Source organism: Grus americana, assembly GCF_028858705.1.
Source record: "Grus americana isolate bGruAme1 chromosome 37 unlocalized genomic scaffold, bGruAme1.mat SUPER_37_unloc_1, whole genome shotgun sequence".
NCBI lineage: Eukaryota > Metazoa > Chordata > Aves > Gruiformes > Gruidae > Grus > Grus americana.
The window spans coordinates 49,031-65,060 of NW_026561323.1; the positions used below are offsets into that span (position 1 = coordinate 49,031).

Here is a 16,030-nt window from a genome sequence, read left to right on the forward strand (position 1 = left end):
GGTGGGACCCTTCGGGCTGGGGGGGGATGGGCAGCACCGAGGGGGGGTGGGGGGACCAGGGGGGCTGGGGGGCGCTATGGGGCGCTATGGGGCGCTATGGGGCGCTATGGGGCGCTATGGGGTGCTATGGGGCGCTGGGGGTGCTATAGGGTGCTATGGGGTGCTATAGGGTGCTATGGGTGCTATAGGGCGCTGGGGGGTGCTATGGGGTGCTATAGGGTGCTGGGGGGTGCTATAGGGTGCTATAGGGTGCTGGAGAGTGCTATGGGGTGCTATAGGGTGCTATGGGTGCTATAGGGTGCTATAGGGCGCTGGGGGGTGCTGTGGGTGCTATGGGGTGCTATAGGGTGCTATGGGTGCTATAGGGTGCTATGGGTGCTATGGGGTGCTATGGGGCGCTGGGGGGTACTGTGGGTGCTATGGGGTGCTATAGGGTGCTATGGGTGCTATAGGGTGCTATAGGGCGCTGGGGGGTGCTATGGGTGCTATAGGGTGCTATGGGGCGCTGGGGGGTACTGTGGGTGCTATGGGGTGCTATAGGGTGCTATGGGTGCTATAGGGTGCTATAGGGCGCTGGGGGGTGCTATGGGTGCTATAGGGTGCTATGGGGCGCTGGGGGGTGCTATGGGGTGCTATAGGGCGCTATAGGGCGCTATGGGTGCTATGGGGTGGTATGGGTGCTGTAGGGTGCTATGGGTGCTATGGGATCCCACGGGATCTCCCCTGCCCCGTGACGTCACGTTCCACCCCTGTGATGTCATTTCCGTCCCCTCCTCCGGGATCTCTCCTACCCCATGATGTCGCTCGCTCTGACATCATTTCCTCTCTCCTCCATGATGTCACTGCCTGCTCTGATGTCGTTTCCCCCCCCCCACGATCTGCCCCACCCCATGACATCTCATCCCCCCCACGACATCATTTTCCCTCTCCTGCATGACATGACCCCCCCGCCATGACATCACTTCCTGCTCCTGTCATCTCTGCTGCCCCATGACATCACCCCCCGCTATGATGTCATTTCTGTCGTCCCCCCCCGGATCTTCCCCTGCCATGACATCATTTCCCCTGCTCCATGAGGTTACACGCCTCTTCTGATGTCACTCCCCCCGCCCCATGACACCTCACCCCCCCGTGACATCACCCCCCCCAATGACGTCACACACACCCTGGACCTACCGCGACGTGCACCTGGGGTGGCCCCGCCCACTCCACACCCATAATTCCCGGCGCTGACGCCCACCGTGGCCCCGCCCACCACCCGCGCGCCTCATTTCCGTCCACCAATTAAATCCCTCCTCGACGGCCCATTGGTTCTCCCTGGGCAGTTTTTTTTATTTTATTTATTTTTAACTTTTTTTTTTTAAGGGTGGGGCGGGTGAGGTGACATTATGCCCCTCCCCCGGCCCCGCCTCCTGACGTCACCGCCGCGCCGTTAATGGACGCGCCCGAGGGGCTCTGACGCCATCTTGGGTGTGCGGGCCGCCATCTTGGGTGTGCGGGCCGCCATCTTGGGCATCACTCCTCCTCGTGGAGCTTCTGGGGGGGGACATGGACACAGAGAAGGTGTTGGGGGGGTGGGGTTGGGGTGAGGTGGGTGTGACGTAGGGGGCGGGGCACGAGGGGGGGCGGGGCCCCACCTTGGCTGTGATGTCACGGCTCTTGGCCCGCAGCTTGTTGACCTGGGACTCGGCGACGTCGGCGCGTTCCTCCGCCTCGTCCAGCTCGTGCTGCGCCTTGCGGAACTTGGCCAGGTTGGTGTTGGCTTGGTCCTCCTGGGGTGGGGGCGGGGCCTCAGCGGGGACACGCCCACCCGGCCACGCCCACCCCACCCCACCCCATCGTCATCATCCGTCATCGTCCAATCGCTCACCGCCTCCTCGGCCTGACGCTTGTAGGCCTTGACCTTCAGCTGGAGCTTGTCCACCAGGTCCTGGAGCCGCAGCAGGTTCTTGCGGTCCTCCTCCGTCTGTGGGGCGAGAGACGTGTGGGGCAGGGCCCGGGCCCGCCCACGCCGTGGGGCAGGAGAGCCGCAACGAGGTTCTTGGGGGGGGGCGGGACCTCCTTGGTCGTCCCCGTGGCCACCAGGTCAATGTTCTGGGTCAGTTGTGTCTCTGAGGCCACCAGGTCAACCTTTGGGGTCACCTGTGCCCCTCTAGCCACCAGGTCAATGTTCTGGGTCATCTGCGACCCTATGGCCAAGAGGTCAACGTTCTGGGCCACCCGTGTCCCTGTGGCCACCAGGTCAATGTTCTGGGTCATCTGCGACCCTATGGCCAAGAGGTCAACGTTCTGGGCCACCCGTGTCCCTGTGGCCACCAGGTCAACTTCTAGGTCTCCCATGTCCTTGTGGCCACCAGGGGTCACCCGTGTCCCTACAGCCACCAGGTCAACCTTCTTGGTCATCCCTGACCCTGAGGCCACCAGGTCAACCTCTAGGTTACCCATATTCTTGTGGCCACCAGGTCAACCTCAGGGTCACCCATGTCCCCTACGGCCACCAGGTCAACCTCTAGGTTACCCATATTCTTGTGGCCACCAGGTCAACCTTTGGGTCACCCATGTCCCCTACGGCCACCAGGTCAACCTCTAGGTTACCCATATCCTTGTGGCCACCAGGTCAACCTCAGGGTCACCCACGTCCCCTACGGCCACCAGGTCAACCTCTAGGTTACCCATATCCTTGTGGCCACCAGGTCAACCTCAGGGTCACCCATGTCCCCTACGGCCACCAGGTCAACCTTTGGGTCACCCATGTCCCCTACGGCCACCAGGTCAACCTCTAGGTTACCCATATCCTTGTGGCCACCAGGTCAACCTCAGGGTCACCCATGTCCATGAGGCCACCAGGTCAACCTCTAGGTTACCCATATCCTTGTGGCCACCAGGTCAACCTCAGGGTCACCCATGTCCCCTACGGCCACCAGGTCAACCTCTAGGTTACCCATATCCTTGTGGCCACCAGGTCAACCTCAGGGTCACCCATGTCCCCTACGGCCACCAGGTCAACCTCTAGGTTACCCATATCCTTGTGGCCACCAGGTCAACCTCAGGGTCACCCATGTCCCCTACGGCCACCAGGTCAACCTCTAGGTTACCCATATTCTTGTGGCCACCAGGTCAACCTCAGGGTCACCCATGTCCCCTACGGCCACCAGGTCAACCCTGCTCTAGCTCCACGGACACAGAGGCAGCGGGTGATGTCCTAGGTCATCCCCGTCCCTGTGGCCACCAGCTCCGCGCTCTGGTAGGTCCCACCACGGGTCTGGGTGATGCGGGAGCGGGCTGCGGCGGCCTCACCTGGTAGCTGAGCTCCTTGACGCGCCGCTCGGACTTGCGGAGGCCCTTGACGCTCTCGGCGTTGCGCTTCTGCTCGGCCTCCAGCTCGTTCTCCAGCTCCTTCACGCGGGCCTCCAGCTTCTGCAGCTGCTTCTTACCCCCCTTGAGGGCCAACTGCTCGGCCTCGTCCAACCGCAGCTGCAGGTCCTTGATGGTCTGCTCCATGTTCTTCTTCATCCGCTCCAGGTGGGCGCTGGTGTCCTGCTCCTTCTTCAGCTCCTCCGCCATCATGGCCGCCTGCCCGAGGAGAGAAGCAGCGAGAGAAGGAGGTCCGAGGCGCGCTCTCCGTCACCCGCGCTGCAAGGTGTCCTAGGTGCGGCTCCGAGGGCGGCACTCACGTCAGTGATGGCCTTCTTGGCCTTCTCCTCGGCGTTCCTGCACTCCTGGATGGCCTCTTCCACCTCCGTCTGCAGCTGGGAGACGTCCGCCTCCATCTTCTTCTTCTGGTTGATGAGGCTGGTGTTCTGGAAGAGAAGACCACGCGGGTTCAGACAGCTCCGGGAGGAGGCTTTGGTCCAGCAGGCATCTCGGGGGCTTGGCGGACAGGAGACGGCACTGGCCCGTGGGGGTATTTGGAAGGCCCCCAAGGCCGTGCTCTTCTCCAACGGGACGTTCCAGGGGATGCGAGGCAGGAGTCGCCACCAGGGCAGCCCCCGCCCATCTCTGCAGGCATCAAGGGGCTCGAGCTGGAGATCTCGGTGCCTCGGCCCGGGAGAAGCCCCCGCCCACGGTGTCTCCAGGGTCCGAGCGTCGCGCGGCGGAGGCGACCGCCCTCTCCTCGGAGGTAGGTGAGGTCTCACCTGTGAGTGGAGGAGCTGGACCCTCTCGCTGGCCTCGATCAGTTCCTGCTCGGCCAACTTGCGGGCCCTCTCGGTCTGCTCCACCACCGCCCGCAGCTCCTCCAGCTCCGCCTGCAGGAGGTTGTTCCTCCGCTCCACGATGGCGATGTTCTCCTTCAGGTCCTCGTTGACCCGCACCGCGTCGTCCAACTGCAACTGGGTGTCCTGCGCGGGGGTGGGGGGGAGGAGGAGAGGGTGAGCGGGGAGGCGGGGATGGGGGCGGAGGTCCACCCGGCCTCCAGGCGGGGCAGACGGACCTTCAGGTAGCCCTGCAAGGTCTTGACTTGCTTCTGGGCCTCGGCGGCCGCGCGGTTGGCGTGGCCGAGCTGGATCTCCATCTCGTTGAGGTCGCCCTCCATCTTCTTCTTCAGCCTCAGGGCCTCGTTGCGGCTCCGGGTCTCGGCGTCCAGCGAGGTCTGCAGCGAGTCCACCACCCGCAGGTGGTTGCGCTTGGCCTGCTCCATCTCCTCGTCCTTCTCGGCCAGCTTGCGCTCGTAGTCCGCCTTGACCTGGTTGAACTCCAGCTGGGCCCTCAAGATCTTCCCCTCCTCGTGCTCCAGAGAGGCCTGGCGGGGGACAGGGAGGACGCTGAGGACCACGGAGGAGACCGGGAGAAGGTGGGGACGCGCGGGGAACGTGGCTCCGCTCACCTCGGCCTCCTCCAGAGCGGCTTGAAGCTCCAGCTTCTCGGCGTCCAGCTGCTTCCGCACCTTCTCCAGCTCGTGGATGGTCTTGTGGCCGGCGCCCAGCTGCTCGGTGAGGTCCGAGATCTCCTCTGCGCGGGCGAGATGCCCTCAGGTCCCGTGGAGAAGGAAGGGGCGGGCCGAGGGGGGGCCGCGCTCTCACCTTGGAGGTTCTTGTTCTCCCTCTTGAAGGTCTCCAGGTGCTCCAGCGACTCCTCGTAGGCGTTCTTCAGCTTGAAGAGCTCGGTGCTGAGGGACCTGGCCTCCTTCTGCGACGCCTCCAGCTCCGTCTGCGACTCCTCGAACTTCTGCTTCCACTCGGACAAGATCTGTGGGGACACCACCCGCACCCCGGTCACCAGCTGCTTCCCCCCTCTCTTCATCCTCCTCCTCCTCCTCCTCCTCCTCCTCCTCCTCCTCTCCCCACCAGTCTCCCGGTGGGACTCGAAGCTCTGCTGAAACACGCTCCACCTTTCTGCTGGGCTTCTTCTCCTGCTGGGCTTTGGTCGGGGACGGCCGGTGGGCCCCGCATCTCCTCACCCGCTTCCCACCCGTCTCCTCCCACCCTGTCTCGGTGCCCCCCAACCTTGTCGAAGTTCCTCTGCTTCTTGTCCAGGGCGGCGGCGGCCGCGTTCGACCTCTCCAGGTCGGCCATGAGGTCCTCGATCTCGTTCTGCAGCCGGTGCTTGGTCTTCTCCAGGGAGGAGCACTTGGCGTTGACCGCCTCCACCGCCTCCTCGGCCTCCTGCAGCCTCTGGGCCAGCTTCTTCCTGCCAGACGTAGGGGAGAAACCTACGTGTGACCCACCAGCCCACGGAGACGCCCTGTCAATTGGTCACCCCCAAAATGAAGGCGGCTGAGAAGAAGACGGTGGGCTCCTGAGGGCGATGGATGCTCTGGGTTGGTGGACCCAGGTTCTAGGTCCCCAAATGGAGCTCTAGATCTACCGAGCGTGAAGAAGGCCAACGTCCTGGCTGGTGGCTCTTGAGGGAAGAGGTGGGGACCAGGAAGACCAAGCAGGTGCCACCACCCACGGGAGAACCCTCAGCGTCCGTGGGGAGGTGACTCACTTGGCCTCCTCCAGCTCCTCGGTGCGTTGGATGGCGTCCGTCTCGTACTTGGTCCTCCACTGCGCCACCTCGGAGTTGGCCTTGGAGAGCGACCGCTGGAGCTCGGCCTTGGCCTCCGTCTCCTCCTCGTACTGCTCCCGCAGGAGGTCGCAGTCGTGCCGGGCCGACTGGAGGGCGTGGGCCAGCGCGTTCTTGGCCTGGGGGAGAGGGGCGTGTGTGAGGAGAAGGTGGGACCATTGGGCGCACGTCCGCTGGAGCCGTCTTGGGGTCCTCCAGCTGAGGGAGTTCTGGTCTTCATCACCCCAACCCAGCCCGACCTTCTGTAGACCAACCTGACCCACCTTAGACCCTCTGTAGACCAACCCAACCTCCTCTAGACCAACTCAACTGACCTCCTCGCTGCCAACCAACCTAACCCGCTCCCTTCAGTCCCAAACCAACCTCACCCTTGATCTTGGAGGTGTCTTCCACCCTGCAACCTTCGGCCCCGTTGACCTCCCCACCGAAGCCCTACCTTGGTTTCTTCCTCCAGCTGCCTCTTGAGGTCCTCTAGCTGCTGGGTGTAGGTGAGTTTCCCCCGCGTCAGCTGGTTGATGAAGGCTTCCTTCTCCTCCAACTGCCTGGAGAGCTCACCTGTGGGGTGGAAAGGTGGACAATCACCCCCTGGAGAGACCCCAAAGCTACCCTGCTGGGCGCAGGATCAATGGTTGTGTTGGTGAAGAGCAAAGGCCTTCACCGTTCTCTGTCTGGAGCTTGGCTCGTTGGGTTGTCAGGTCGTTGACCATGCGTTGAGCCTCCTCGGACTTGGTCCGGTGCTCGTTCATCTGGTCCTCCATGGTGCGGCACATCTTCTCCAGGTTGGCCTGGAGATGTGAAGAGCAGGAAAATGAAAGGGAACGTAGGGAGAGTGGTGCAAGAGTTGTCCCATCATGGTTGGACACCCATCTCCTACCTTGGCCTTGACCAGCTGCTCCATGTTGGAACCAATGTCGTCCAGCTCCAGCTTGAGCTCGCTCTTCTCCTTCTCCAGCTTCTGCTTGACGCGCTGCAGGTTGTCCATCTGCTCGCTGAGCTCGGCCACGCTGTCGGCGTGCTTCTTGCGCAGGGCGGCGGCCGTGGCCTCGTGCTGCAGCGTGGCCTCCTCCAGGTCCCGCCGCATCTTCTGGAACTCCGCCTCCCGCTTCTTGTTGAGCTCCATCTGCACCGAGGTGGCACCGCCCGCCTCCTCCAGCCGCTCGCTGATCTCCTCCAGCTCCCGCGACAGGTCCGAGCGCAGCTTCTCCACCTTGGCCCTGCCTGTCCTCTCTGCCTCCAGCTCCTCCTCCAGCTCCTCGATGCGCGCCTGGGACGGAGAGGCTGCCATCAGGCTTGGCTCCACCCACCTTGTCCCCTCAACCCATCCCAGCCAGCTGGAGACCCTTCAACTCAGCTCAGCCCAACCAGCTGGAGACTCTTCAACTCGACAGGTCTTGAAGACATTCGGCACAACCTTCTCAGAGGACACTGGACTCACCGTGATCCACCCCAGATGTTCTGCTCAGCTCAGTTGATCCTACCCAAGCCACCCCACCAGCCTTGAGCCTTCCAAACCCGTTGGTTGACCTCACCCCACCCCAAAGACAACCCACCCAGGAACCCATGAGTCATTTCTATGAGATAAGTCACAGGGAGGTTCCAGATCATGGGACATGCCATGGGCTCCAGATCTCATGTGGATCTAGGTCCTTCTCAGAATGGGTCCTGGTTGACCCACAAGGTGAACCCCACCTGAAGCTCTTTGAGCTTCTTCTGGAGCTGGGCCGCGATCGCTTGCTCGTCCTCGATCCTGGCGTTGAGTGCGTTGAGCTCAAAGTCTTTCCTGGGTGGGGAGGAGAACCACCAGCCTGTCACGCTGCTGGGTCCTCGGCAGAGAGAGGGATTATGGGTCTAGGGTGACAGGGTGGGGCCCTACTTCTTCAGCCTCTCCTCCAGTTGCTGCTTGTCGTTCTCCAGATCCATGATGTTCTCTTGGGTCAGCTTCAAGTCGCCTTCCAGCTTCCTCTTGGCCCGTTCCAGGTCCATCCGGATCTTCTTCTCCTGCTCCAGGGAGCCTTCGAGCTGCACAGGAAGAGAGAAATGGGGAGAAAACTCAGGTTTTGGTCATTTCTGGCCCTCGGCAGTGCCCGCAGTGGGACCGGCACACACTCACGTCGTCCGCCTGCTGTTCCAGCTTGACTTTGGCCTTCGTCAAGGTGTTGACCTTGTCCTCCTCCGCCTGCAGGTCATCCAGCGTTTGCTGGTGAGCTTCTTGCAGGGCCTTCTTCTCTTTGGTCAGCTTGGCGATGGTCTCATCCAACCCGGCCATCTCTTCGGTCAGGTTCTTGACCTGCAGGAGGAGAAACATCAGGTGTCCAGCTTGGTGCCAGTGGTAGGGCAAGAGAGGGGAGGTTCTTCTTGCTCTTGGTTGAGCTGCACCTCAGTCAGGAGATGCAGGAGAACCCAAAGGGCCTTGGGTCTTCTCCATGTAGCCCAACAGGACCAGAATTGGGTCTTCTCAAGCCAACCCAACCAGCCTTGGGTCTTCACAACCCAACCAGCCTATCTCCTCAACCCAACCAGGCCGAGGGGACTCAAGTCCCCTCACGTTGATGTGGAGGCTTCTCCTCGTCCTCACCTTGTTCTCAGTGGCATGTTTCTCCTTCTCCACCTTGGCCAAAGACAACTCCAAGTCATCGATGTCCTTCTTGAGCTCCGAGCACTCGTCCTCCAACTTCCTCTTCTTGGCCGTCAGCTCGGCATTCATCTCCTCCTCGTCCTCCAGCCGCTCTGTCAGCTCCTTCACCTTGGCCTCCAGCTGGATCTTGTTCTTGATCAGCTGGTCGCAGCGCTCCTCGGCGTCGGCCAGGTTGTCTTGCTCCTGGAAGGGTGGGAAGGTGGGTGGGAGGGTGAAGGAAGGAGGAGAGAAGGGCTGGGGCATCCCCTTGACGTGGTTTTGGGGGGCCATCTCACTCACGGCCTGCACTTGGAGCTGCAGGTCATTCTTCTCCTGCAGCATGGAGACCATCTTCTCCTCCAGCTCCTTCCGCCGGGCCTCTGACTTCTCCAGGGCCTCCTTCAGCCGCCCAAACTCCTCCTTCATGGTCTGTTGGAGGCGCAAAGGTCCCCTGTAAGGCCCATCTCTTCCTCCACCCACCCCTCATCCTGTCCTCTCTGTCCTTGCCCCACCTGCATCTCCTTCTCCGTCTCGGCGCTCTTCAGCAAGGGTTTGATCTTGAAGTAGAGCTTCATCCAAGGCCAGTTCTTCACCCCCATGAAGGCCCGGATGTTCCACTGGATCACCAGCAGCGCATCTCTGAGTGGGGCAAAGCAGGATGTGGGTCACCAGGGGCCACCACCTCAATGTAGACCCACCACCACCTTTGCCCCACCACCCACCTGCGCTCCAGAATCTTCTTGAACTCCTGCCGGGAGAGGAAACCACGGACTTGGGCCTGCAAGCGGGTCATGATCCTGGCCAGGCGCTCATCCCTCATCTCCTCCAGCAGCCCCAGCAACCCGGCCTTGAAGAAGACCTGATGGAAGGAGGAGGTGGGCGAGAAGATGGGTTGGAGCTCGGATGGGCAGGTGCACACGTGGGTGGTGGAACCATGAGGTCAGGTGGGAGCACAGGGTCAACAAGAGCACGGGGGAGGAGATGATGGACCTCACCTTGGTGTGCCCGAACTTGTACTGGTTGTGGTCGATGTCCAGGGAACCCAGGAGCTTCTCGGCGCCTTTGCGGCTGTCGATGAACTGTCCCTCAGGGATGGCCGCGGGGTTCAGGATGCGGTACCTGGTGGCCGGAGAAGACGGGGACACCCCGAGATCAGCTCCGGTGGGGTTGTGTGTGTCCCCCCCCATCGTCCCCACGTCTTCTCCTCCGTTCCCACCGCTGGCGGAAGTCCCCGTAGAGGATGCGGTTGGGGAAGCCCTTGCGGCAGATGCGGATGCCCTCCAGCACCCCGTTGCAGCGGAGCTGGTGCATCACCAGGGGGTTGTCCATCACGCCTGGAGAATGGGTTGGTGGGTCAAGTCCTGCCCCACGGAGCTGCTCCCCGCCACCACCTTTGGCCGGGGACAACCCATTGTCCCTGGGTTTGGCCCCACCCTCTTGGAGTAACCCCTTGGGACTGGCTCACCAGGAGACTTGGTCTCATTGGGGATGATGCAACGGACGAAGTGAGGGTGGGTGGACCGTAGGTTGGTCATCAGCTTGTTGAGGTTCTCCTGGAGTATGGAGGAGGAGATGACGGAGGGAATGAAGACCCCAACCTGCCCCACCAAGAGGTACCACCCCTTGTCCACCCTCACCACACCCTGGGGTCCACCCGGAGCCTCACCCGGTGCAGGGCAGAGACGGTCTGGAAGGAGGAACCTTTCTTCTTGGACCCTTTCCCCTTCTCCACAGCTGTTGGAGAAGAAGAAAGGATGGGAGAGGTCAAGATTTGGTGGGGAGAACCTCGGATCCCAGGGAAGGGGATGTCCCCTTACGTGCATCAGCCCCGGCGTAGTTGGCGAAGAGGTTGGCCAAGAGCTTGAGGGCCGATTTCTGGTAGAGCCCCACCACCGTCTCATTGAGGGGGTCCTTGTTCTTCTGCAGCCACCCGATGATGTTGTAGTCCACCGTGCCGGCATAGTGGATGAGGGCGAAGTGGGCTTCTGGCTTCCCTTTGATGTTCCGTGGCTTCCCAAAGTTGGCCGACTTGCCCAAATGATTATCAAAGAGCTTGGCCTTGAAGGTCATGTCCGTGGCCTTGGGGAACATGCACTCCTCTTCCAGGATGGACATGATCCCCATGGGCTGGGAGGAGAAGATTTGTTGGCCATGGTGGACACCAAACCCAAGCCAACCAGCCACCTTTGGTGTCCCCGGCGAGCTCCAGCTGGAAGGTTCCTTCTCCAGGAGCCCCCTCAGCCCCTGGAGGCCCTGGGGGAGATGGTACCTTCTCGATGAGGTCGATGCAGGCCTGGAGGTCCATGCCGAAGTCGATGAACTCCCACTCGATCCCCTCCTTCTTGTACTCCTCCTGCTCCAGCACGAACATGTGGTGGTTGAAGAACTGCTGCAGCTTCTCGTTGGTGAAGTTGATGCAGAGCTGCTCGAAGCTGTTGAACTGGGGAGGGAGGGGACGGTCAAGGGGGTCAACGTGATGTCCAATGGGATCAACAGGGGCAAGTCACCACCCAACGGGGTCAACATGACGCCCAATGGGATCAACAGAGTCAACTAGACACCCAGCGGGGTCAAGGCAATGCTCAATGTGGTCAATGGGGTCAATGGAACATGCAATGGGGTCAACACAACACCCAGTGGGATCGACGGGGTCAACGGAAGACCCAATGGGGTCAACTGAAGGCCCAATGGCGTCAATGGCGTCAACCTGAGCCCCGACGGGGTCAACAGAACATCCAGTGGAATCAACGGGGTGAACTCAACACCCAACGGGGACAACGCAACAGGGTCAACCAGGCCTCACATCGAAGATCTCGAAGCCGGCGATGTCCAGCACGCCGATGAAGTACTGCCGCGGCTGCTTGGTCTCCAGCGAGTTGTTGATCCTGGTCACCATCCAGTTGAACATCTTCTCGTAGACGGCCTTGGCCAAGGCCCCGACGGCATAAATCACCTGGAACAAGGATGTTTGGGTTCTCCATGTCCTCCTTGGCTGGGGTGGCACTGCCTCACCCCAAAAGAAGGACGTTTTGGAGGATGTCCTCCTCACCTGCTGGACGTTCTGCCCCTTGGTGACGTACTCATTGCCCACCTTCACCCGGGGGTGGCACAAGCCCTTGAGAAGATCGGCCGAGTTCAGCCCCATCAGGTAAGCTGACTTGTCCGCCTCTAAGGTTGCACAGGAGAAGACATGACCTTGGAGGACCACGCAGTTGACCTCAAATCCCACCCCGTGACTGCCCGGTTGACCACCCACCTTCAGTGCCGTCCGGCTCTGCCTGCTCCTCCCGTTGCTTCTGCTTGAACTTCATGTTACCAAAGTGCATGATGGCGCCCGTCAGCTTGTAGATGGAGTTCTTCTCCTCTTGGGTGAAGCCCAGGACGTCGAAAGCGCTCTGCAAGGTCAAAACATGGGTGAAGGTCTTCTCCAAGCAGCCACCCCCACCCTGAGATGGTGGCCCTCCATCTCACGTCTGTGGCCAGGAGCTCCTCCCTGTCGTCGATGGAGGGCACCGTGGTTTCTCCTTGGGAGATGAAGGCGTAGTCGTAGGGGTTGTTGGTCACCAGCATCATGTCTGCGAGGAGAAGACGTAGTTGGGACGAGGGCACAAGGTCAAAGGTCCATGGGTGGGGTGGGAAAGGTGACTCACCCAGCAACTCCGGCTTCTTGTTGGAGAGGATCTGGTAGAAGACGTGGTAGTTCCTCTCAGCCTTCAGCTGGAAGATGACGCGGGACTTCTCCAGGAGGTCTGGGGTGGGGAGAAGGTGGGTGGGGGGAGGTTGGAGGGGGAGGAGATGGACGGGTGGGGGGCGGTGGACAACTCACAGGTCTCGATGTCGGCCGACGCCAACTTCCCGGTGGCGCCGAAATGGATCCGGATGAACTTCCCCTGGGAGAGGAGCAGCGGCGGGTGGAGGTGGCCACCTTCTCCTAGGAGGTCCCACCCCGCCCCATACGTCCCACCCCACCCCACAGGTCCTGCCCCACAGACCCCCACTCACGAATCGGGAGGAGTTGTCGTTGCGGACGGTCTTGGCGTTGCCGAAGGCCTCCAAGGCGGGGTTGGCCTGGATGATTTGGTCCTCCAGGGTGCCCTGGTGGGGTGGGACAAGGGGTGGTTGGGTGGTTGGTTGGGTGGTTGGTGAGATGGTTGGATGGTTGGTCAGAAGGATGGTTGGATGATTAGTTGGGTGGTTGGTTGGTTGCATGGGTGGTCAGATGGTTGGTGAGATGGTTGGTTGGATGGTTGGTCAGATGGTTGGTCAGATGGGTGGTTGGGTGGTCAGATAGGTGGTTGGTTGGGTGGTTGGACAGGTGGTTGGATGGATGGTTGGGTGCGTGGATGGATGGTCAGATGGACGGTTGGGTGGTCAGATGGGCGGTTGGTTGGTTGGATGGTGGGTTGGGTGGCTGGTTCATTCATTGGCTGAGCAATTGGGTGGATCATTGGGTCAAATGGCTGGTCAGATGGTTGGGTGGTCAGTTGGGTGGTCAGATGTTAGGTGGTGGGACAGAGGGGTGGTGGGGTGGCCAGGTGGGCGGTGGGACAGCGGGGTGAGGAGCACCGAGCAGCCCCAGGATGTCCCACCGCCCCACCCCTCACCTTGCCCGGGCTCCCCGCCTCCTTCTTGCCACGGTCGCCGATGGCGGCGATGACGGCGAAGTACTGGATGACCCTCTTGGTGTTGACCGTCTTCCCCGCCCCGGATTCTCCGCTGGGGGCAGCCAATGAGAGTGAAGCTGGGGGGGGGGGGGGGCGGGGCTGACTGGGAAGGGGGTGGGGCTATGCGGACAAGTGGACGGGGCCGAGGCGGGCGTCACTCACGTGATGAGGATGGACTGGTTCTCCCGATCTGGTGGGATGAGGAGGAGAAACGGTGAATTTCCTTGGCTCCACCCCCTTCCCCTCCATATAAGGGCAAAGGGGGCACGGTCACAAGGTCCTCCATGAAGAGGTCCTTACCCGTCAGCATGTTCTGGTAGGCGTTGTCCGAGATGGAGAAGATGTGGGGAGGAGCTTCGCTCCGCTTCTTCCCTCGGTAGGCGGCCACCACCTCGGCGTTGTAGACGGGCAACCACTTGTAGGGGTTGACCGTCACACAGAAGAGCCCCGAGTAGGTCTGGAGAAGAAGATGGGTGGGTCAGAACCATGAGGTCCCACCTTCCACCCCAGGAGAGGACATCCCAGCTCTGGGTGGTCCGTTGGATCTGGAGATGGGTTGTCCTGGTTCTGAAGGATCTAGAGAACCTCGTGGGTTGTTGACTCACGTAGATCATCCAAGAAGCGTATCGCTCCTTGAGGTTGTAGAGGACGGCAGGTTCGTGGAGGAAGGTCAGCATGGCCATGTCCTCAATCTTGTCGAACTTGGGCGGGTTCTGCTGCATGATCTGGTCCTCCTTGACCGTCACCGTCTGCTCGAGGTGAGGGGGGGGGGGGGGGGGCGGGTAAGGAGTTGGCCCAGTTGGCCCCACCCATAGGGTGTTCCCTTGGGTGCTGGAGGAGGTCGGGGTGTCCCTCAAGAGGTAGAGGAGGTGGCATGGGGTCTGGGTGTCCCTCGGGTGCTGGAGAAGGTGGGACGGCATTTGAGAGCCCCATGGGTGCTGGAGAAGGTGAGGTGGGTTCTAGGTGCCCCATGGGTGCTCTGGAAGGTGGGATGGGTCCTAGGTGCCCCATGGGTGCTGCAGAAGGTAGGATGGGTTCTGGATGCCCCACGGGTGCTGGAGAAGGTGAGGTGGGTTCTAGGTGCCCCATGGGTGCTCTGGAAGGTGGGATGGGTCCTAGGTGCCCCATGGGTGCTCTGGAAGGTGGGATGGGTCCTAGGTGCCCCATGGGTGCTCTGGAAGGTGGGATGGGTCCTAGGTGCCCCATGGGTGCTCTGGAAGGTGGGATGGGTCCTAGGTGCCCCATGGGTGCTCTGGAAGGTGGGATGGGTCCTAGGTGCCCCATGGATGCTGCAGAAGGTGGGATGGGTTCTGGGTGCCCCACCTTGCCATGCTCAGTCTGGGCGGTGACCTTGGCGCCCTCACGGCTGATGATGGTGGCCTTGACGAACTCCTCCCGCTCGTCGGGGACGAAGATGTCCTTCTTCAGGTCGAAGGGGCGGGTCTGGGCGGCCACACGCTCCTTCTCCGACTTGCGGAGGTAGGGGGCCGCCTCCCCGAACTCCGTCATCTCCACGTCCGGCATGGCCAAGCTGGGACCGGGAGGGGGGGGACCATCCCAGTTCCGTCCCAGTTCCATCCCAGTTCCACCAGTAGGACCCGTCTCGAGTCATTTCCAGGAGGTTCTGTGCCTCCCCAGTGCTCCCAGTTCAGCCCAGTTCGCCCAGTGCCTCACGCTGCCGGAGCTTTACCCCAGCCCAGCACCTCCCAGTACATCCCAGTACCACCCCAGTCCCTCCCAGTCCCTCCCATTTCCCATCTAGACCCTCCCAGTGCATCCCAGTGCCCTCCCAGTCTCACCCCAGTCCCTCCCAGTTCTCTCCCAGTGCTCCCAGTGCTCTTCCAGTCCCCTCCCAGTCCCTCCCAGTTGCCCCACAGACCCTCCCAGTCCCTCCCAGTCCCCCCAGTCCCTCCCAGTGCCCCCACACACCCTCCCAGTCCCTCCCAGTTCCCCCCAGTTGTCCCGTAGACCCCTCCCAGTCCCTCCCAGTGCTCCCAGTGCCCCACCTCTCTCTGCGGTCTCAGGCGCTGACTTGGGGGGGGGGTCTCTGGTCCTGATCCGGGACACAACAACCCCTCCCAGTATGTCCCAGTATGTCCCGGTATGCCCCAATATCCACACCAGTAGTTCCCCAGTAACACTCCCCCCCCCCCCAGTCCTGCCCAGTATGTCCCAGTATCCCCCAGGATTTCTCCAGTGCCCTCCCCCAGCACATCCCAGTTCCCTCCCAGTTCCCCCATAGACCCCTCCCAGTTCCCTCCCAGTGCCCCCCAGTCTCTTCCAGTTCCCCCATAGACTCTCTTAGTCCCTCCCAGTCCTCCCATAGCCCCCTCCCAGTCCCTCCCAGTTCCCTCCCAGTCCCTCCCAGTTCCCTCCCAGTCCCCCCAAAGACCCCTCCCAGTCCCTCCCAGTGCCCCCAGTTGCCCCTGCCCCACCTGCCCGTGGGTCTGCGGGCGCCGCCCGGGGGTCTCCCCATTATATCCCCCCCTCCCCCCCACCCCCCCCCCCCAAAGCTGCGTCACCGGGGGGGGGGAGGGGGGACCTGACGGACAGAGCAGCCACCTCAAGGCCACGGGGACCCCTATGGATCTATGGGGGGCCCAGCCCCATAGAAACTCCCCCAGCCCCATAGGACCCCTGTAGGAACCCCCCAGCCCCATAGAATCCCCCCAGCCCCATAGGACCCCTGTAGGAACCCCCCAGCCCCATAGAATCCCCCCAGCCCCATAGGACCCCTATAGAAACC

The 16,030-nt window shown here is 61.9% G+C and overlaps 1 protein-coding gene across 1 annotated transcript; it reads right to left on the reverse strand.

The window, feature by feature from the left end:
• Positions 1–1,307: 1,307 nt before the first annotated feature.
• LOC129200192 (myosin-7) lies at positions 1,308–15,425 on the reverse strand. Its single transcript, XM_054811488.1, has 40 exons — positions 15,291–15,425; positions 14,608–14,815; positions 13,890–14,033; positions 13,585–13,741; positions 13,447–13,474; positions 13,225–13,336; positions 12,623–12,715; positions 12,447–12,510; positions 12,271–12,369; positions 12,092–12,195; positions 11,877–12,015; positions 11,670–11,788; positions 11,424–11,573; positions 10,890–11,060; positions 10,438–10,747; positions 10,287–10,354; positions 10,086–10,173; positions 9,837–9,954; positions 9,616–9,739; positions 9,343–9,479; positions 9,133–9,259; positions 8,921–9,049; positions 8,582–8,824; positions 8,117–8,293; positions 7,880–8,025; positions 7,696–7,786; positions 6,881–7,270; positions 6,665–6,791; positions 6,443–6,561; positions 5,929–6,125; positions 5,445–5,628; positions 5,022–5,187; positions 4,826–4,950; positions 4,433–4,741; positions 4,137–4,340; positions 3,675–3,800; positions 3,298–3,573; positions 1,871–1,966; positions 1,638–1,772; positions 1,308–1,536 (listed from the first exon to the last, which is right to left on the reverse strand). The coding sequence occupies exons 2-40, from the start codon at positions 14,806–14,808 to the stop codon at positions 1,516–1,518; spliced, it is 5,814 nt and encodes a 1,937-aa protein (XP_054667463.1). The 5' UTR covers positions 14,809–14,815; positions 15,291–15,425; the 3' UTR covers positions 1,308–1,515.
• Between the last annotated feature and the right edge of the window lie 605 nt (positions 15,426–16,030).

What these genes read in the sequence shown, in the direction of transcription:
- LOC129200192 (XM_054811488.1), bottom strand. Translation starts at nt 14,808, where the DNA reads ATGCCGGACGTGGAGATGACGGAGTTCGGGGAGGCGGCCCCCTACCTC. An exon ending in CTACGCCGGGGCTGATGCAC is followed by an intron (nt 10,355 to 10,437) that starts GTAAGGGGACAT and finishes CTTCTCCAACAG; the next exon opens with CTGTGGAGAAGGGGAAAGGG. An exon ending in GCCGTGACATCACAGCCAAG is followed by an intron (nt 1,537 to 1,637) that starts GTGGGGCCCCGC and finishes GTCCCCCCCCAG; the next exon opens with AAGCTCCACGAGGAGGAGTG.